The 22,752-nt window shown below is 42.6% G+C and overlaps 1 protein-coding gene across 1 annotated transcript in view; it reads left to right on the top strand.

The window, feature by feature from the left end:
* Positions 1–22,752, top strand: part of thsd7aa (thrombospondin, type I, domain containing 7Aa) — a 151,542-nt gene that overhangs the window by 49,073 nt on the left and 79,717 nt on the right. Inside the window, exons 2-3 of the mRNA XM_066675314.1 lie at positions 11,150–12,239; positions 19,004–19,252. Of these exons, the coding sequence (XP_066531411.1) occupies positions 11,150–12,239; positions 19,004–19,252 (1,339 nt within the window). The remainder of the gene's footprint in view (positions 1–11,149; positions 12,240–19,003; positions 19,253–22,752) is intronic.

Below are 22,752 nucleotides of genomic sequence, written 5' to 3'. Positions count from 1 at the left end.
ACTGCGACACTAGCTGCTGCGCCACCGTGCCGCCACCAATTAATAAAATAATCAATTAATTTGAGAAGAAGAAAAAAAGTATTGATCAAATATTATTGAATAAACAGAAGATATTTGTTAAGAACTGAAAAGTAATAAGGTACAATAATCAATAAGTATTTCCATTCTTTTTTACAGTGTTGGAGCATTACACACACTCACTCATACTCTGCTGTTTGTGTTTGAAGGCATGGAAAGGCATTTCCTTTAAAAGTGCAGATCTCCAGAGAAGCTGAGGAAACGTATTCCTCTCTGTCTCTGTTCATTTGTGCTCTTTCTGCGTGTGTTTTTTCAGATGACTCTGAGTGTGGTGATGTAACATGCATCTGATTTAATGTGAGCTTCTGTGTTACAGCAAGTGAAAAAAAAATTTTCTTCTGTGGGGCATGTGTCTGCGTAACTCGGTGTGAAGATGACTGTACTCTGGCTCGTCTATGTGAGTTTTACTTGTGTGTGGGTGGGTGGGTGGTTGTATTTAATCTCCTTTCAAACCATTTACAATTTCACAAAGTACATCTCATACATATTGGGCAGAGCAAGCCCTTGTGACTAAGACTTAAAAAATACACGAGTATTTTCAGGGTTCGCGTTTTCGGTTTCTTTCTTTGTGCTTTAGGGCAGTCAGAACTGACCTCTCCATGCCCTTGTTGAATGCTGTGAGATTGAACAAGCTTTGAAAACTGCTGAATTGCATCCCATTCCAGTCCATTCCGAGAAATTCAGTTGTATTTAGTGCCTGTTTGGGAGCTATTTGTAGCATAGTATTTTCAGTAATGGAATGTAGATAATTTGATGATATTGTTTAATATTTTCCATTATTTTATCCATAATTTAGTAGTGTCCATTTCCAGCTACTAGCACAGCCTCCCTTCATTAACATGCTGCTCAGCTTTGAGGATTGAAGCACCATCATATCTGCTACCAGTTCAGAGCATACAGACTGCTCAACACTTTTGGAGGAGAAACCTAACAGTTCTGGTAACAAAGAGATGAGAGTATCTTTCTCTGGACTCAAGTTGGACGTCAATGGCGGGCGCCTCCAAAGGGCGGACCTCATGTGCATGTCACAATTTATAACTGCATATGTCAAATGTTCTCACCAATAAAAGAGTGTCTGCTTTCTCAAAAGTTGGTGATTTATGTTGTTTAGCTGTTGTTGGCCACAACTGTGCTGTATGTGTCTGATCAGGGGGAACCTCTTACTGATTCTCAAGGCTTCCCAGGTGGTCAAAATCTTCCAAGTTACACATTTCTTTATGTATTAAAAGTAGAATGTGGACTGTTAGGGGGCCCCCGAGGACCACTTAAGATCAGGCAAACTCTGCTGCCAGTTCCTACACATAAAGAGAAACTGAAGTTTAAGGATGAAGGGCAATTTATCCGAGGCTGGATCTTCGTGCTGTGCTGGAACTCAACTGACCAGGCAGGTGGTCACTCCTTTTTGGGATACACTTCTATAGCTGTATGGGCTTGCATAAATGCATATACACACTCTCTCTCACGCACATGCACAGGTGTCAGAGAGATTCACAGCAGGAAATAATATGAATCCCATCATGCCCTGCATTTTCCATGCAAAATCTACCCACTTCAAGCAGATGTTTCCACTGCTCAGAACTGAGTGTGTAAAAGCTTTTCCAAAACCACCACTCAGACTACTACACACAGCACTAATACACACACACACACACACACACACACACACACATACACGTACGTCCTCTTGAACTATTGTTATGTTTTCCCCCTCGACTTCCCTTCACCAATGATTTATAGACGCTGGCAATCTAGCGCAGGCTGTTTGTTGATGTGGGAGAGGAGGTGCTGATGTACTGGTGGGGATTGGCTTTGTTGAAGCATGCTCTTGTTGGCTCTCTGACTCACGCGCTGATGCACACTCTGCTGTGCCCTGGCATGGGTGCTGCATGTGAGTAGGTGTGTGTTTGTGTGTGTGTGAGAAAGTGCAGCAGCTTTAGGGATCTGAAGATCAGCTAAAGTGTGAAATATTGTTTTCGGCTCCTTTTTTCTTTTTCAGGACTTTGGTATTTGATGTGATCTTCTGCCCAAACCAAACATTTTTAACCTGTTCAAACAAACAGCTACTTTCACTTTGACTGATTTTATTAACAGTTACATGCTTTATACATTTCTTTCTATGCATTTACTAAAACGTAAGGAAGGGAAGTGAACGCATCACGCTTAATGACTCCTTGGACTGGTTTCCTAGACGGAGATTAAGCTGTGTTTGGAAATGTTTACTTTAGGGTTAAACTGTGCAGTGATGAAACTAAACCTCACGCACTGGACTATCACTCAGATTGTGACATTTGTTGTTGTTACTTCTGTGGATGAACAATGTGAAGTGGACTGAGTACATTTCATCCATCACTGCAGTGCAGAAGATGATTCTGTGAAAATGCCTGCAAGCGAGCGATTGGTGCGGAAGTGCTGGGGACCATAAGCTTTATTTGATGTTGTGCGACATTTCTAAATGAGGCATGTAATGCCACCACTGCAAGAGGGATGGAACTCCTGCTCTTATAAAAGATGCATGAATGTCATTTTGAGCTTCTGGTATACTGTTCACTGTTGTACACGTTCTCTAGACAATACAGTGCACTCAGACCTCTCTCTTTTGTCTTTGTGTCTCAGGAAGGTGGGACAATTGTTGCCTGAAATGAGGATAAATGGCGAGGCTTTGTCCTTCAACTTTTGTTATGTCGGTGGAATTGATCGGTCCATGCTGTGCCCACCAATCTCTAATGCTATTGTGGCAGCTGTTGCGAGGCTGGAGAAGCTTCACAGAATGATAATAGAGATCACATTTGAGTTAATGAGAAACTGAAGTGAGGTTGGAGCTTTTTTATTTATTTATTTATTTATTTTATTTTTAAGGAGGTGCATATTGTTGGCTTTCCAGTTTAAAATACATCACAATTGATGACAGGGGTGACTAGGGAGGTTCTAAATGACAGCAAATATGCCACTCTGGTAATATTAGCTTGATCAGATGTCAGCACTGATCAAAATCCATTGATACCTTCTGTCTTGCAGATTATAGGATTTTTGCTTGTTAAAGTTAGACGTATAATGATGCACTGTGCTCAGCTCTGAATTCATTATTCAGTTTTCTCATGATATTCAAAGCAATATATAAATGACAAAACAAAGACATATTTTTAAGTGTATCAGCAATGCACAGCATGCACTATTCCCTTATATAAATAAACAACAAACCTTTAATTATTATCGTTACACTTATATAGCGCCTTTCTAGACACCCAAGGACGCTTTACAATCCACACTGCTCAGAACATTCAATCCACACACTGGCGTTTTTTAATTTAATTTAATTGCAATGAAAGTAAACAAACAAGGTCACTGAGCTTAGCTGAGCCTTTAAACACTAGAATTGTTGAGAAGTGGTCATTTACATGGCACTGTGCTCACTGCTTATGCCAAAACCAACACACCGCTTGGAGTACATAGTCACAGCAATCAAATGACCACTTCTCAGTGCTTCTAGGTTTAAGTATACACATTTTAGTGTTAAATGTGTAACCCCCTAAAGTCAGGTGGGAAAAAAACTACAATTTTGCAAAAACAGCCAAATTGCACAGTGATTGAAAAATAATAAACACATTCCAAAAACCTTGAACTTTCTACTTTTAAAGCACAGGTTGAAATGGAATATGTTTTGTCAATTGTAAGACAAAACAAGTCCATTGTAACAAGGCATTCTCTCAAAAGCATTGTCTTTCAATGATTGTTATGAAAGCATGCAGTGGTGGTTAGAGTCCTTAGCTCCATTCCTCCTTGCTTCTCCTTTTGACTCTTTACTTCAACTTCATGTATTTTGGCCCCTTTGTTAAGTTTGCCCATTGAAAGGTCTCATGTTCAATTAAAAACAATCTTCATTTTTTGAATTTCAGACTTCATACTTAATCTTTATGGCATCTATTGCTTATGACTTTGTAGTATTTCTCTGTTGCCCGTCTGCCTGTTGCAACAGCCTTGTGGATGTTCTTCTGGATAAGCTTTAATAAATCTGCTCAAAGGAAAGGAAAGGAATCAGAAATGGGGAAATGCATGAGAATGGCCTTTTTTAGATCTCAGCAGGAGAGACCCTTTCCTTGTTCTGTGCTAAAGCTTATACCCTGGATACCTATACTGAGCTCCAGACAAAAGGCTCTCACAGCTCTGTCATTAGCCTTTAGCTGTTTGATCTCTGTGGCTGAAGATCAGAGAGAAGAAGATGGAGTCCCACGCAGGTCACCTCATGTGAAGCAGAAAGAACTGAGCATTGACCTCATTGCGTGGTGCACATTCTCTTGAGAAATGGAAGCCTGGAACACGGGTTGAGCTGGTTCGTGAAAGGTTGGATTTTGAGATGGAGACATGGGTGATTTGAGATGGGGACAGCAATGTTACATCTTGGTGGAGCTGGAAAAAACCATGGCCTTCTCCGTGAAAAGCTTCATTCTCTGTTGTCTCGGCAGCGGCTTGGTCAAAGAAATGGTGCAGAGCAAATGGTCTACCAGTTGGGATTGAGTCCCCAGGGTCCCTTACGTTCTTGGGCCTATCTACTGCTCATGAGAATCAAAAGAGAATATGAAATAAAGCGTACATAGAAAGCAGGTTGTTGTAACTGCTATTTTATCAGTCTGTGGCTGACTGTGGAGAGTCTGCTGACGCAGAAATGCATCCATTCTCTATAGAGCACTGTGACAGAACTGTGTGAGTTGATTAGGGGCATTAGTGTTTGGCCATGTTGGGGTGCATGGGTTGCTTTTATTTGGGACTGTAACCAATTTCAAGTCTTTTCATGTGGGTGGTGTGAAAGTCCTGTGAACTTCATGCTCTAAGTCTGGGTGGCATTTCCTTCATTTCCTTTCAGGTGGGCTTATCCGCCTGGAGACAGCTAAAATTCTACTCTCCCTCTGTTTGCAGTCTAAACAAGACTCACTACAATGAGGGATGACTTGATACTGTTTGAAAACTACACAGTGTTACTGACTCAAAGCAGCACTGTATATAAAGTCTAGCTGAAGCTGTGGACGTTTCCAGATTGCTTATTGTTCTGCAGCTCCACAGTACAGAATGTACTCTGCATGCTCTTGCTGTCATCAGTGAAATAGAGGCAATTCAGTTTGTGACTGCAACATCTGTGCATTTGTGAGATCCTGCTGGTGGGAGGCTAGTTTCTTACCATTAAAAGTTGTAAACAAAATCTACTTGAGTTCTTATAACTTTGTCCTGTGTATTAGGAGCTAAATGTACCCTTGCAGCCTCCGCACGTCCAGACATCTAAAGGTTCAGCTGAGATGCTTATATCCTGCATCCGCTAAGGACTTCAGTACAAACTTAACAGTTCCTTCTGTACATATCAGCCTAGACAGCTTCTTTAATGAGGCAGCCACATATAACAGTGGTCTTTTATTAGGTGTACAAATAAGTTTTTATTTTGTTTAACATTTAATTGTAATTCAGAATTCAAGCCACTCACTTTTTTTGTCATTTTATGGTGACTGTTGTGCATTTGTTACAAGTCCCATCAAGGATCAAGCCCTGCAAAAGCATGTGCGTTGTTTTGTTCTGTTCTTGTGGATGAAATAGTATCAAAGTACAGGTGAGGTTTGGTTTAGATAATTTAAAAAGGTAATTTCATTTTAGGCCACACGGTGGCGCAGCAGGTAATGTCACTGTCACACAGCTCCAGGGAGCTGGAGGTTGTAGGTTTGAGTCTCGCTCTGGGTGACTGTCTGTGAGGAGTTTGTTTTGTTCTTCCTGTGTCTGCGTGGGTTTCCTCTGGGTGACTGTCTGTGAGGAGTGTGGTGTGTTCTCCCTGTGTCTGCGTGGGTTTCCTCCAGGTGACTGTCTGTGAGGAGTGTGGTGTGTTCTCCCTGTGTCTGCGTTGGTTTCCTCTGGGTGACTGTCTGTGAGGACTGTGGTGTGTTCTCCCTGTGTCTGCGTTGGTTTCCTCTGGGTGACTGTCTGTGAGGAGTGTGGTGTGTTCTTCCTGTGTCTGCGTGGGTTTCCTCCGGGTGACTGTCTGTGAGGAGTGTGGTGTGTTCTCCCTGTGTCTGTGTGGGTTTCCTCCAGGTGACTGTCTGTGAGGAGTGTGGTGTGTTCTCCCTGTGTCTGCGTGGGTTTCCTCCGGGTGACTGTCTGTGAGGAGTGTGGTGTGTTCTCCCTGTGTCTGCGTGGGTTTCCTCCGGGTGACTGTCGGTGAGGAGTGTGGTGTGTTCTCCCTGTGTCTGCGTGGGTTTCCTCCGGGTGACTGTCTGTGAGGGGTGTGGTGTGTTCTCCCTGTGTCTGTGTGGGTTTCCTCCAGGTGACTGTCTGTGAGGAGTGTGGTGTGTTCTCCCTGTGTCTGCGTGGGTTTCCTCTGGGTGACTGTCTGTGAGGAGTGTAGTGTGTTCTCCCTGTGTCTGCGTGGGTTTCCTCCGGGTGACTGTCTATGAGGAGTGTGGTGTGTTCTCCCTGTGTCTGTGTGGGTTTCCTCCGGGTGACTGTCTGTGAGGAGTGTGGTGTGTTCTCCCTGTGTCTGTGTGTGTTTCCTCCAGGTGCTCCGGTTTACTCCCACGGTCTAAAAACACGTTGGTAGGTGGATTGGCGACTCAAGTGTCCATAGGTGTGAGTGTGTGTCGCCATGTGAAGGATTGGTGCCTCCTCTGAGGTGTGTTCTTACCTTGCACCCAGACATTCCGGTTAGGCTCCGGACCAACCGTAACCTTGGACTGGATAAGCGGTTCCAGACAGCGAAAAGTTTAAGAATGTATGAATTTTGAGGTACAATTATACATTATACATATACGAATTAAAAATTAATTTGTAAACCAAATACCTTTATCGATTTAGTTGCACCTTCCTAGTACAAGTTCAGTAGAATGTTGAAAAATAAATGTTATAAGCAGGTAGCCTCTTTAACGTAACAGCTATGTTGACTTCCAAATCATACCAACCTTAACAATGGTCAGCAGTGAATCCCTGGCCTTTTCACAGTTGGGCATTCATCATGTGGGTGTGTGGGGCGTCTGAACAGGGAGCAAGTGTCCACCACGCCTCCTCCGGCTCACAGCCTCTGCATCCAGCGGAGCTGGCGGGGAGCGAGCTTCACACTGCTTTCCATTTTCCCCAGTAAATGCCAGCTTCAGCTTGGCACAGCAGGAGGGTGCAAGGAAGGAGAAGAGAGGATGCAGAGGAGAAATCTCATTACTGCTTTGGAAATGATTTTGCAGAGATCTCATTTTATTTTTTTTCCTGGCAAGCAACAGTAACAATAAGCCACGGGAAATCTTCATCTCCCCTGTCTCTCCCACCTCTCCAATGCTCCGTCCTCTGGCTTGCTTGTCCACCTCCATGTGGTGGTCAGCAGCAGGAGCCTGGGATTCTGATAGCTATTAAGCAGGCTGAATCATTTGAACTCTAAATAAGATCCTTGCCCCCCCCCCCCTAAATACATCTTACCACCCTCAAATGATAACCCCCCTGCCTCTATTGATTTATTTGAGGCTTTGAAGTGTCCAAGCTGAGAAGAGGGCAAATAAACAGTACAGGAATTGTAACAGATTTATGGCTAATATGAGGGAAACGGGATCAAATTTGTAACTGTGGTATTGCATTCACAAAAATGATCCAAAGGGGTTGGCCTGTGACTAATGAATTATACAGCGTGATGGGTTAGTTATCAGTGCTGGGGTTTATGTAAAATACTATAGACAGCCATTTGAGTGTTTTGCACCTTTGCAAGTGTGTGTGTGTGTGTGTGTGTGTGTGTGTGGCTTGCTGGTGGATTTTCTGACATATGTTTGGAAATGAACGCTGTGGGTGTTAATTCACCGTGGGATTCTGCAGTGCATGCGTAAGCAGGTTGTATGTGTGTGTCAAAGACTGATAGGTTTGTGAATGTCAGGCAGTAAGTGGTGGAAGTCTGGATGGACCTAGAGGCTGTGTAATCATTTTGTAGTTAGCTTTATGACCATATGAGAAAACCCGCATCAAAGCTGGTTATAAAATCATTCATTCATTCATTATCTGTAAGCGCTTATCCAGTTCAGGGTCGCGGTGGATCCAGAGCCTACCCGGAATCATTGGTCGCAATGCAGGAATACACCCTGGAGGGGGCGCCAGTCCTTCACAAGGCGACACACACATTCACTCACACCTGTGGACATTTTTGAGTCGCCAATCCACCTACCAACGTGTGTTTTTTGGACCCTGGGAGGAAACCGGAGCACCCGGAGGAAACCCACACAGACACAGGGAGAACACACCACACTCCTCACAGTCACCCAAAGGAAACCCACACAGACACAGGGAGAACACACCACACTCCTTACAGACAGTCACCCGGAGGAAACCCACGCAGACACAGGGAGAACACACCACACTCCTCACAGACAGTCACCCGGAGGAAACCCACGCAGACACAGGGAGAACACACCACACTCCTCACAGACAGTCACCCGGAGGAAACCCATGCAGACACAGGGAGAACACACCACACTCCTCACAGACAGTCACCCGGAGGAAACCCACACAGACACAGGGAGAACACACCACACTCCTCACAGACAGTCACACGGAGCGGGACTCGAACCCACAACCTCCAGGACCCTGGAGCTGTGTGACTGCGACACTACTCAGCAAATGCTACAAAGTTGCTGCAACTGCTGCTTCAGAATGTTATATAATGCCATAAATTCCAATAAAAACATCTTCAGAGGGCTTTTAATTGGAAACGGGCAATATAGATTAAAGATTAAAAATTAGATGAAAGATAAATGTTAAAGAACATTAGCAAAGTAACATAACGCCCATCGAACAGCAATCACACGTGCCACGCCCAAGCATTCCTCCCACAGGCAGTGGCTACATGACTCTGAGCTCTGTTCAGTTCCTCAGTACTGTATTAAAGCCATAGAAAGCCCACAGTAAACCACAGTAGATCCCATTTTCTTTCTAATGAACATGTTTCCTATTTCCAAACATTTATGCATCTGTTTTTGTTCTATTTTTGCACATATTTTAACATATAGGCAATTATCAGTCAACCCCAGATCCCTCATCTTTTACCCATTCTCTTTGCTTTCTTGGCAGAAGATTGTGGGTGAGCCGCCCAATTCTGCATGCTATTATAGTGCACTCTTCCCTGGTGTCCTGTGGCCTGTGGATAACCACGTCACCCGGTGACACGCTCGTAAATTACCCCTGAACACCTGCGGCGGGCCTAGAGCTCTTTAGAGAAGAGGCTGCAGCCCTCCCAGGGGAAAGCTAATGTGTTACTGCTCTAAACGCATCATACCGCTCCCATGATGGAGCACTGGTTAAGATGATAAACCTCACCACACCAGGAGTGTTTACTCACAGGAAAGATGAGTGAGGTCCTCGTTTCTCTCTCGCTGTCTTTTATCTCTCTCCCTGGCTCTCATCGGTCTGCTTTCTGCCCTTAAGAATCAAATCAATCTTAATTTCTCAGGAGAAGCCCGTGTTTACTTTAGCTAACCATGTGACAAAGTGTTTAAGGGATGAGATGGAAATTACCGGACATGAGATTATTTTAGCAGCTTATGTCTGCTTTTCCTGATATATATATATGTGTGTGTGTGTGTGTGGTGGGGAGATCACTAAAGGCACCGACGCTTTTGTTGTGAAAAAGGTCAGGCTATCTTAGCTGACATAGCAATCTGTTTTTCGCAGTGTGATTTACATTCCCTTGTTTTCCCCCCTCTGTGTCTCACTGTGAAACCTGTGCAGGCCTCGGTGTGAATGCTCAGGCTGTGTCTCTTGCATCCGGACCAGTTTCTTGTGCTTGGTATTGATCTCTATCGACCGGGCCGCTGCAGCTTCGGCTGTAGGCTAATTTTGCCTGCTGCTTCTTCTGTTGACATTTTCATTGCCCTGCCTCGTCTTTATCGAGTAGGGCCATAAAGCAGGGCTTCAAACGGCTCCTATCCTCCCTGCCTTGGCTAAATCACTCTCCAGCCTGGGCACTTTGCTAACTCAGTGCTCCCGTAGCTGTGCCACAGTCTCACAGAGCTGTGTCTAGGAGGACATGTCCAAGAATGCTGAGTAGCTTTTTAGGAAAATACTGTACTTCACATCCAGCGCTTAAGCATTCGAATCAAGCAAACAAACATCAAAGGGAGCTGAGCTCAACTGAAATGGCTGAAAAGACATTGCCGATACTTGCTGTAAAAAGTCAGAATTGTCAGGGCACACTGTACACATTCTTGTTTTTGATTTAGAGCACTGACCATGCTTTCAAAGCAAGATTTCAAGCTGCGCTTATAAAAGCTACTGGGTGCATTCATAAGGCATAACGCAGATTCACCAATCTCCTCTTGGAGCAAGTTTTGACCTTCTGGTTCCTCTTGTGGCCGTATGAGGGAAAGTGAAATGAGAGAGTGAGGAAAGAGGCCTTTTTTTCAATGTACGCTCACCCTCTTCCCTAGAGCACACGGCACATTCTCAGTTTCTTCTGCTTATGCAGCACCCCAATCCATCACTGCCTGCATCTAATTATTCATTCCTGGTGTACTCTCTTCTCTGAGTGTTTTATATCATTCCTGAGGATACAAGGATATTGATTCAGGAAGTGATCATTTGGTTCGATGGCATTTCATGTGCTTGGTTCCTCTGGGTTTAATGTCTTAAGTGCATGTTAAACCAATAGTGCTAATTAAACAAGCTAAGCAGAGGAGGGAGTGCCGTCTTGTTATTGAATCAATGTGTGATTTAGGACGGTTGTGTGTCTATTCGAAGGCTGTATATCTGAAGATACATTTATAATTAAATCACCACTAGGTAGTATTTTAATCCTAAAATTACAGTTTCAAAATGATTGTGATGCTTCACAGACCTGCAATACTGAGAATAGTTCCTCTCTTGTTGCTACTCCTGGTTCAGCCCTGCAGCTCAACCTTATGTAACGTTTGGCAGAAGGAAAGAAACCCACCCCCATCCCTTCCCCTCCCGCTTGATTTTAGGGCAGTGTAGTAAACATGAAATACGCTTTTCAAATGTAGGGGGAGCCTATGAGCAAAAATACAGAATTAAGCTGCGCACTTAATGCTAATTAAAACTATGTTTCTGTTTTCACTCACAGGACCCTGGGGCAGATGTATGGGCAGTGAATGTGGTCCAGGGGGCAGTCAGAGCCGAGCGGTATGGTGTGCCCACTCTGAGGGCTGGACCACTCTCCCCAACAACTGCCCGCATTTAGAGCGGCCCGACAACCAGCAGAGCTGCTTCCGTGTCTGCGACTGGCACAAGGAGCTGTACGACTGGCAGCTGGGCGCGTGGAACCAATGTGTGCCCGTCTCACTTCGGAACCCTGGGATCCCGCGGCCGGCTGTGTGCACGAGGGGTGAGGAGGGTCTCCAGACCCGAGAGGTAGGCTGTGTCCAGATGGCCGACGGAGCGCCTGCTGACGATGCCATCTGTGAGTACTTTGAGCCCAAGCCACGGCTGGAGCAGGCCTGCCTCATCCCCTGCCCACGGGACTGCGTAGTGTCCGAGTTTTCTCCGTGGACTGCTTGCTCGAAGACTTGCGGCATGGGTCTGCAGAACCGTGTGCGGTCCATCTTGGCACCGCCGCTGTTCGGGGGCTCAGCCTGCCCTAACTTGACCGAGTTCCGCACCTGCCAGCCAGGTCCCTGCCCAGGTCAAGAGAGCATGTACAGCCTCAGGGTGGGAATTTGGGGCCCTTGCACAACGCCTCCTTCACGCCAGGCTCGGCAAGTTGAGCCTGACACATCGACTTCTCCGGACAAACCAAGTCGTCCAGGTAGACGGAATCGTCCAGGAAGACCTGATCGTCCAGATAGACCGGAGCGTCCAGATAAATCAAAACTCCCGGAGAGAGCAAATCGCCCTGACCGACCGAATCGTCCACAAAGGCCAAAACGCCCAGACAGACCAAACCGCCCAGACAGACCGGACCGCCTCACAAGACAGGAGCGACAGGCCAAGCGCCGTAAGAACAAACAGAATAAGGAAGCTAAGCGTGAACGAGTGAAGGAGAGGATGAGGGACAGAGGCAGGGTGAAGGATCCAGAGACTCGAGAGCTCATCCAGAAAAAGAGGACTAGGAATCGGCAGAACCGGCAGGGAGCAAAGTTTTGGGATCTGCAGGTGGGCTACCAAACAAGGGAGGTGATGTGTGTGCACCGGAGTGGGAGCGCAGAGGAACTCAGGTTAGTGTACATCGTGTTTTTCTTTCTACTATTAAATGCACTATTCATGTCTTAACCCATCGTTTTACAGTGCTTCAGAGCTTCAGCTACAGTTTTAAGAGTAAAACTATAGCATAAAAACTATTTTAGTTTCCGAAATATATCTCAGTGGCTGATTCTTTTGAAGAAGGTTTTGTAAATGGATTGATCTTATAAAATATCTCCTATAGGAGATGACATCCATCACTGTAGGGCTTAGCATTAGTTTAGCTCATTATCTCATCTGAAGATGCAGCTTACATTGCTGTAACTCATTCAACATGGAAACCTAGTGATGTCCCTCGGCCATTTATGAATAATTAATTGTGTTTTCTAATTTCTCCTCTGCTGCAAAAATGTTGTGCTACTGATTTATTTAGCTTCCTAACTTAAATACTCTCATCAAAAAATGTAAACCTACAGCCCTTGGGTTATGTCAGTTATTCTCGCACTGAATTATTCGTTCTATTCGTTTGCTCTTTTGTCAGTGTTTACCTGAAATCGCTTCATCAGAATGGATATTCTGTTCTGGTTAAATTTAAAGCATTCGTGGTTATTCACAATGACTTTTGGTGCCCAATTTTCTTTTTCAAACTGCTCTTGCCACAATGTTCCTGGAGCTTAAATCACTTGGAGGAGAATGCTAACTGCCAGTTTTGTTATGCTAGTAAACAGACTCACATTGGCGATTACTGTGCTGAGTGATGGGGTGAAGGAGGGTTATCCTAACCTCTCGGAGAGGAAGGCCAGCTGTACTCTATTGGATTCCTTGCACTGAATAACTAGGGCATCACCAGGGATCACACCCACAGTCTCCTGATGATAGGGTCAATGCTTTTAGAGAGTTGGAGCTCCATTAGAAGAATAATGCACTTTACAAAGCTTTGCTTTTGAGTTCTTTGTTATTTTTAACACTCCTCCCAATGGCACCAATATTCCTTAATGGCAGTGGCTTTATGTACACTCTTAAGAATAAATGCGCTACAAAAGATTGTTTGAGCGATGCCATAGAAAAAACACTTTCGGTTCCATAAAGAACTGTTTTTGCTGATGTGTTTAGATTCGGAAAGAACCTTAGGACAGAGTTATAGATTTTTAAACCTATAAAAGGTTCTTCACACATGCATTTCTTAATAAAAAATGTTCTTTTATGGAACAAAAAAAGTGGTTCTTCTATGGCATTGCTCAAAGAACCTTTAATAGAACTGTTATTTTTAAGAGTGTAATTATGTAAACAAGTCTGAATATCCCTAATATCATGATACTGATTTTTTAATATCACTTTAAAAATTATTTAGATATTATTGGAAACAAAGTGATATGGCACAGCCCTACCAGATACCACAGGAGAGAGGTCTTGTGGAGTCCACGCTTCTACCCGTCAGAGCTACACAATGTTTAGCATGTTTTTTTATGCTATGGCTGATTAGTGTATATACAGTGCTAGGCTTAAGGTAAAAAAAATAACATACTAAAGCTGCTGTGTGCACTCATTTCATTACTTATTCTGTTTGCCCTTTGGATTTGGCAGAGGCGAGGTGCAGCTGAAACGTTCGTCCAAAGTTCAGATGTAACTGGTATGGTCTTATGGATGTTAATATTAATCATACCAGTTCATTTTCTCTGACCTGCAATATTTATGCATGCTCTTCACTCCTGAAATCCTAGAAAGTAGAGCAACCTCTTGTCCATGGTGAAAAATCAGGCCTGGAGTGGAGATTTGTACTACTGTCTGAACTCTTTTACAGCATGTTGTTTTATCCTTTGCCAATTGCCCCTGGAGTACAGTTGCTGTGGAAAGCATCTCCACTGTAATGTTTTATTGCTTACTGTACTTGCCAAGATGTTGACTCAAATTGTCGATGAGAAAAATACACTGTAAACTGAAACTGGAGGCACAGAACTGATTTATACAAGCAATGGATTTGTGCAGTAGTTCAAGAGAAATGGACATGTATGGCACAGCCACCCAACATTTCTACAGTTTTTCAGAGTTTTTTTTAGCAATATCATGGCCTGTCATTACGTATCTGTGTTGTCAGCAAATGTTCCAAATGCTATGGAAGTTCTTGCCTCAGGTTGCTTTCTGTTTTCTCCAGCGTTCACTGGTGTTTGTGTGGTGCCCTGTGATGGATCGAGATGCTGTGCAGGGTGTTTTCTGTGCTTTGCCTATCTACCTAACAGCAAATGTGTGGTGAGAGTACTGGCATAGATCAGCTGCTGTTACATCTTTAAGGTGGATGCTGTAAAATGGTGGTGGGTGAGGTGAATCCCTGATGTTTCAGGGAATGTAAAGTGCTTTGGCTTTCTAGTGAAAGGTAGAGTAGGTAAGAAAGCTTTTACGTCTGCTTTTTCCCTTTTAATACAATTATGGTTAGGGTTTTTCAGACCTGTTCATGATGTTTATCAACAGGTACCAATGATACTTTATAATGTTCCTGTTTTTCATGACATTGACAACCCATGAAGTTGAAGCCAATCACACTTAAAAATTGTAGAGTCACAACCCATTATTATATGAAATATACATCAAAAAATTAGAAAACCTTACTTTTTGAAGCATCTGTTAAAGTGATAAACTAGTTACTGAAACTGAAATTAATGTTTGAAATAATGCTTTTGCTCATATTTTTATTCTCAGCTGTGAAACGTATCGCCAGTGTTTCTAATTGGAATCTTTGAGTGTGTATATGATCAAATGAAACCTAGTGTTATGCTTACTAGTAAAAAAAAAACAGTGTGTTTAATGTTAAAATGTTTAAAACACGAAAACACCATTAAATTCTGCTACGGGGATTGTTCACTCTGCCTTTTGAGCAGTTGGAGAATTCTTTTCTGTTGGTCCCTGATTGCATTTTTAAGTGTGCTTCATCAGTAGGTTAAGAGTGATAATCAGTCTGCTTCATGGCAGATGCTGAAAATCTGGAAGCTTTGAAAGGAGGCTCCCAAGGGAACACTGGTAAGATCAACAGAAAGGAAATCTAATTTGCTCAACTGCAATTGCTGTTAAACCAATTTTGGTCACTCAGACTATTTGTTGACATCGGATGAAGCCAGGACTGTCATTATTATTATTATAAACCAGATCATCATTGAACCTACCAGGCCTCCCAGACAGCTCTAATTCTCTGAAGTACTGAATGCAATTTTTTGGTCATATGATATAAAATACATTTGTTTAAACCATAGTCTGTTATTGTTCTTTGTAATTAGATGAATTTAAGTGTTTCCTGGCATTTATGATGTAGTTCTTTTTTCCAGCTACATGAACTGCCATCACATTTGTTATATGGTGCTTATATGTCCAGTGTTCTCATGTTCTCTGTCTCGTTGAAGGGGTGGCTAGTATGTGACCTTTGTGTTTTTTTTCTCTTCCTGTTGGCTGTAGAACTATATACTACATGACATGTTTGAAAAGCTCTCTTTTCTTCTGAGCTTTGGTGAACTATGATTCAGATTTATGCTTCACAGAGGCGAGTGGTGTCATAACCAGTACATTCGAGCTACTCTGTGACATCACAGATGGCAGAAGCCCCCAGAGAGGCTTAGCTGACACTGATGACCGCATTAATGTGACTCGTGCACAGGATCAAGTGTGTCTGTGTTTGAGAACGTGTGTGATCATTCTATTTACGACCACCAGTGAAAGTATGGTGACTGAGACTAAGAGCTTTTATAGTGACATTATGTATTTTTTACATTTTATTTTTTCAGATTTAAGTCCCTATACAACCTTGAAATCAATTCTGATTATATGAACAACAACATCATCTAATCATCATTTTTTTCAACTTAATCCAGATTTAGAAAATGCTTCAATTTGCTGTATCAGCAGTGAGCAAAACGAAGAACCTCACAGGCCTTATGCATCGAACTTTGTGTAGATTGTGGAGTGACACCTGAACAATGTTTCCTCTTTATAAATCAGTCTTCTTCAAAATGAGCACAAGTAAACCAGCCTCATGTTCTACCTCCATAACGCACACACTTACCCATACATTGTGAATTCACCTCATGAATATTTAAATATGGGCTCCCCCCTTCAATTTTGAGTGGGATAGTGGAGACAATGGAGGATAGAAAGACAAAAACAAATAAATGTGCTGGAATACGAGGTAGACATTCAGGGGTTTAGACAATGAAACTGAAACACCTGTCATTGTAGTGTGGGAGGTTTCATGGCTAGCAGGAGCAGCCTGGTGGCCAATCTTCATTAATTGCACATTGCACCAGTAAAACCATGTGTATCCAATGGTTCAAACTTTGTGTCCTGAAGGCGGTGCAGTGTATCAGGACGACAATGCACCAATATACACAGCGAGACTGGTGAAAGATTGGTTTGATGAACATGAAAGTGAAGTTGAACATCTCCCATGGCCTGCACAGTCACCAGATCTAAATATTAGTGAGCCACTTTGGGGTGTTTTGGAGAAGCGAGTCAGGAAACGTTTTCCTCCACCAGCATCACGTAGAGACCTGGCCACTATCCTACAAGAAGAATGGCTTAGAATCCCTCTGACCACTGTGCAGGACTTGTATGTGTCATTCCCAAGACGAACTGACGCTGTATTGGCTGCAAAAGGAGGCTCTACAACATACTAATAAATTATTGTGGTCTAAAACCAGGTGTTTCACTTTCATTGTCCAATCCCTGTGTGTGTATGTATATGTATATATATATATATATATATATATATATATATATATATATATATATATATATATATATATATATATATATATATATATATATATATATATATATATATCCTGTTTTACCACAAGTCACATATCTACGCTCTCCCTGCAATGTTTTCTGGGTAGAAAACGGTCAACCCTTGCTTAAATATATGCTTCTGTTTACGCTAAGTATTATTTATAAACCATAGTTTCTGTGTGAGATGTTGTACATGCGCATTTCAGACCCAATATGTGTGTACGCACCCTTTATATAAATAAGGCTCCAAGTGTCCTTGTCCCTAACCTCTTCCTTCAGATATTCCTCATGGTCCCAGCCAGCAGATATAATCCCTCATATTGGTCTAGGGCCTACTTTGGGGCCTCAATCCAGTTGGTGGTGCCTGATGTATTTACAACAGAAGGCAACCATTGGGATTTCTTATCCAGCGTCTGGACCACTTCAATTGGTCCCTCTCAGTATACAGGAGCTGAGACTATACTCAGAGCTCCTACCAAGTTGCAGTGCTCCTCGTAACACAAGTAGTGAACCCAGTAAGCCAACGAAGAAAACTTATTTCTGATTCAGATTCTAGAAATGTTTGACTATTGACTACTATTTACTCTTCAGCAAAAGGCATTTAAAAAAATCAATATTAAAAATCAATGGTCTCCTCTGTCTAAGAGAGTTTTGTTCATAAGCATCTGTTGCTTTTCTACACAATTGGCACTTTGTGTTCTCCTCAAAGTCTGTGGAGCTTTCCAATTGTGTTGACTGAGCAGCAGTTCAGAAGTTGCAGTGACAGCTGGTTTTATGTGACTTGTAGGAAGCATCTTTAACTCTACTTTCACTCTTCTATTTCATCTGTTCTTGAACGAAGATACACGATACTTTAGTTAGGGCCGATATGTTTAAATGTGATATCTCCCGATAAACACCTGAATAAAAAAAACCCTAATGGAGTACTAAGCAGAGACAAGAAGTAGTTTCCTGTGTTGTAACAGCAGGAAAGAACATAAAAGCACTAGGGGACTAAAAGCCATGACTGTACATCAGTTAAAGAGTGTTTGCCATGAGGCAAAGTAATCCTCTGCCTCTTATTGCTGATTACTTTAATGTAATTGTATACTTGTTGCAGTGTTCTCTTTTTTTATACTCTAAATGCATCAGGCTATAGACTGTTGATTCCCGATGCTTTAAAAGCCTTTTATGGCTCGGCTGTTGTAGTGAACCAACCAGCACCCGGACTTTAGCTTGGTAATTAAGGCACAGCAGGACGTGAAAGTCTACCACCTGTGAATCTCTCAGGATCTGCGGAGATGAACACAGTCTTAATCATTTCACCCTGCCTCAGAAAATGGATTTGATGCCTTTTAATTAAGTCTCAGAAGTCGTGGTTTGATACGTGTCTAAACTGAATTGCAATCAAATTTTTATTTATTTATTTAAACAAATATAACTGGGAAAATATGCTCGAGGAAAAATAAAATCCTGCTGAGAATTTGGGTCAGAGTGTAAGCAGCATTAAGATTCTTATCTGTCTGAAAATTCTGCTTAAAACCATAATCATATGTTTGGGCAGGACAGCAGATTATCATTCCATTACGATGTTCTTTTTGATTCTGACTTTTGAGGAGATAATATAAGTGTCCTTAGAAAACTAGAAAGAGAAATCCTTGTTATATGGGAATGTAAAGAATGTGTGAGGGTTCTTTTAGGAGAGGAAGAACAGCAGCAAAGCCCTCAGTAATTGACTATCGCCAGGTGGAATTGAGCTCTGGAAAGTTCATCTTCTGAGCACTGTACAGTCACCATTCTCCAAAAGCTGTCTGTCGCTTAGGTCACTTTTGCTGATTTGCTGACGAAAAAAAAAAAAGTTTAATTGCAGAAAGCATATTCATGTACTGCTCAGTCCCAGTGTTTCTTTATTCAGTGTCAAGTGCTGTATGTCAGACCTAATGTCATTTTTTAAAATCAAAATGTTGGACTCTTTTTTTGGCTTGCTGGATGTGCCTGATATCTAACACACTGGTAACAAACACATTTATTTTCTTTTGTTCTTTTGCAGCTTGTGCAAGCAGCAAACACTTCCAGTCACATACCAAGCCTGTGTCATCACCAAGGACTGTGAGGTGACCGAGTGGTCGGATTGGTCAGCCTGCTCAAAAGACTGCTACGACCTGAACGGTCCCAAAGGTCAGCGGACGCGAACACGACGCATTCAGCAGTTTAACGTGGGCGGAGGGGCCGACTGCCCCCATCTGGAGGAGTCCGAGCCTTGCTCTCCTCAGGGGGAGGGGGTCCCACCATGTATAGCGTGAGTCATTCTTGCTTATTTCTGTAATGTAACAATGTAGTAAGTGTTGGCCTTAGCCCTCAGTGATTTTAGTCCTGTCCAAATAGACATTTTCAGTCATTTTTCCCATAGTCTGTGTTCCTGTTTCAGGATTGAAGAGATATTTACATACAGTATTAAAAATAACTCCATATTAATCCTGCATGAAGTTACATGTGTGTGAATATTCCGTCATGTGGTAAAGGAGTTTTTCATGGGTTTTTTCAGGAATGCCAGCAGGACAGGAGATATTTAATGAAGTAATATTCAGCACAAATCAGACGAGTTGTTCAAACTTGCACACGCAATTTCCAGTATTATCCGTAAATAGAGTAGCCACTCCCACTTTTGTTATTTACGCTGAGATTTCTATCCAGTGTGAATCAATCTAAATATTACTGATGTCCAGTAAAATGGTAAAATGGCATTACTCCAGCTTCCCACGTACAACGAATCCTGAAAGAACAGGGGTGTAGACTGATAGTGAAATGGATTTGCTGTTCTCAGCCATATACTATGTTCAATGATTCTGATTAGATGCTAGTTTTTATGGTTTTAAAGATCTGTACAAGTCACTTCATGTGATTCTGATATCTCTGGGGTGCAAGCTGGGTCTGTAACCTTTTATTTAGGCATTGCACACATTGAATTGTAAAAAGACTGAAATGGCTTAAAAGAAAAAGAGGAAAAACCAAAATGGCCAATTAATCTGTAGGTTTTCTTTCTTTCTTTCTTTATTTATTCATTTTCTGTTTAGTTTCTGATTAGTTTACATCTTTGGAAGTATTTCTTTATCTAGTCTAATTACCAGCAGTTTCAGACACTTATTCTGAAAACGGCTTTGATTTAAGCCGACCGTGGCTGTGTTTGTATCCCAAACACATCGTCCTCTCTGTGGGATTATGGATGCTGAATGGCTGCTCCACGCTGAGGTATGTTCGCTGTGGTAATAACAACAGTTTAGCCTGGTGTTAACAGTAGGGAGGACAATAATAAGCCTCCCTTCATGCCCATCATGTACTGGGGGGCTTTGGTTTGGCCCGTGAAGGAGGCCTGATGGGAGCCTGTGGCTGCTTGCTGGAGAAGACTGAGCTGTGGATCCGGGGGCCTGGCACTCTGCCAGGCTGGCAGTGGGAGGGGGAGGTGATGAATGGAGAGAGTGAGAGAGGACAGGTGACGTGGCATCTAATCTGATCTGAGCACAGATGGGCCGGCCCCTGCTCCATCACTCAGCGGCCCACAGCTCTGGGTCTCTCAGCGCCGCCCTCAGAGAGGAATGTGTGTCACTCAGATTTAACCGCAGCTGGGCAGCTCCTACTGAGATGGCCTGTGTGGTCCAGAGATGTCTTCTGCTGTGATTCAGGGTCCTCACACAGCTTTACGGTTCCTGCCTTACTCTGAGAATGATCACCTAGGACCATCATCTAATTTTACAGTCCCTTTTGTTCTTGTAATGACAAGGTGAGTGTGTGGTGTAAACCCTGACACACCAAGACAGGGTAACTCTAAAATGCCCAGTATTGCTGTGAGGATAAACTTCACTAACACACCCATCCTATAGCTGGGCGGTGTTTCATCAGTCTAGAGCAGTGTTTCTCCATGTGTGGGGCGCAAGGAAGGTAGGTATTGCTGGTGGGGCACAAGGAATCGGAAGAAATAAGCATTTTTATGCCTGTCTTTATTAATGTTTTTCTGCTTTGCCAATAAAGCTTACTATAAAAAGCACCCACTCACAATGGATTCATTAATTAAACATAATAAGAGAGAATTGAATGGGACCCCAGAAAAATGTAGCTTGCCTGGAACCAAAATATGCTTTTTTTCCAAAAGCCTTTATTTTGAAAATGCGCCACTGAGATTGACGTGTTTTGGCTGCGAGTCAGACACCGTGGGTCTTCTTTCAGCCTTCCTTAAGGCGCCTGTTAAAATATAAAGCTGCTCTAATCATCAGCTTCACTGGCCTCCTATTCACCGTCAGAGTCTGGTTTATAAAGTTAGTGTTTACCAGCTCTGAGCTTGAGATCAGTAACAAGAGCACAACAGATAACAATGACGGCTAATTACAGTTATGAAAGCGGCTTGTATATAACTGTTAGGGAAACAGAGGAGGATCTGGGAGTTGGTGAATGTTAATATTAGCTGTGTTCAGGTTGTGAGAAAGAGCTCTAAACATGCAGCAAGTTAACATTAGTTACTGGCTGTGTCCCAAACCGCACACTGCTGCACTGAATAGTATGAAAATACATATATAGCTTCCACCCTTAGCAGTGTTTCTGTGGTGTAGTATCTAATGTTCCATAGTGTGTTGTTTGGGAAACAGTCTCACTCTCTAACCTTATAAATGCAGTATTTCACTGCCTTATCTACGTAGGAATCAGCTTATAGCTATCTAATATTTTGAGTATGGGGTGACTCAGCAAACATGCAACATGTATCTGGTGTTATAATGTTAAGCTACTGATTGAGAGAGTTGGTGTTACAAAATGAATTAGAAAATTGTAAACTTGCATGTGTATTTTTTTACTCTTTTTTTTGGGCGATATGGTACCGCTGGGGCACGGAAGTGTTTGAGAACCACTGGTCTAGAGGATGCAGTTCCAGTGCTCCACAGAGCAGTTCTGAGGGACTTCATACCCCAAACCCCCCTCATATTTTGGACCCATAATCCAATCTTTACTCCTCTGATTGTCTCATAGTGCTCGATTGTGAATTGCAAATATTGCCCCTGTTACAAATGCACAGTAATCCAGAACTGTTCCGGACTTTACCCTGAGGTGTTGTATGTATGAATGCACCCACCTGCAATATTCATCTTGGACATTACCTGAACTTTATGTGATGCCTAAAACACATGTTTCATATCCTTGAGAGTCTACCAGATGCAGGCAATCTTCCACTCTGCGTTGCATGTGTGGACAACCGCTCTGGGACGTCTCCAGACCCAAAGCTCTGGAGTTTCTCTGGAGTTCATGTGAAAGAGGCTTATGAAACATGTTCTATCCAGTGTTCTATCCAATGTGATTTCACTGCCAACCGTTGTATTTGTTCATTTGTTCAGGGTGGATTTTGTAGTGTGGGTGCTTTTGAGAACTAACAATGATCATGCACAGAAAAATCTGTCATTATGTGGTGGGGTGGCTCACATTTTCAACATTGGTTTGGATTTTTTATAATTCTGTAGTGTGGACAAGGCATTAGACTCAGTAACCTGCTCCCTTCACCTTCATTGAGGTGGATGATTCAACAAGGAATGTAAACTTAGCTAGACTGCTTTTATACTTGCTTCTTTTTAAACATGTAAATTGCCTTAAAATGTATCATCTTTAGATCCAAATTTAGACAGGTAATTATGTGGCACAGACACCTCATTATGTCTAGAATTTAAAGGACTTTAAAAGAAAAGTATATAGTAGTCAAAACCATAGTAAGAGTTTTATTCCTGTGGTAAATAAGTAGACATTTGAATTCAGTTAATCAGCTAT

Source organism: Hoplias malabaricus, chromosome 6, assembly GCF_029633855.1.
Source record: "Hoplias malabaricus isolate fHopMal1 chromosome 6, fHopMal1.hap1, whole genome shotgun sequence".
Classification (NCBI taxonomy): domain Eukaryota; kingdom Metazoa; phylum Chordata; class Actinopteri; order Characiformes; family Erythrinidae; genus Hoplias; species Hoplias malabaricus.
This window is presented reverse-complemented; position numbering and strand designations above follow the sequence as displayed.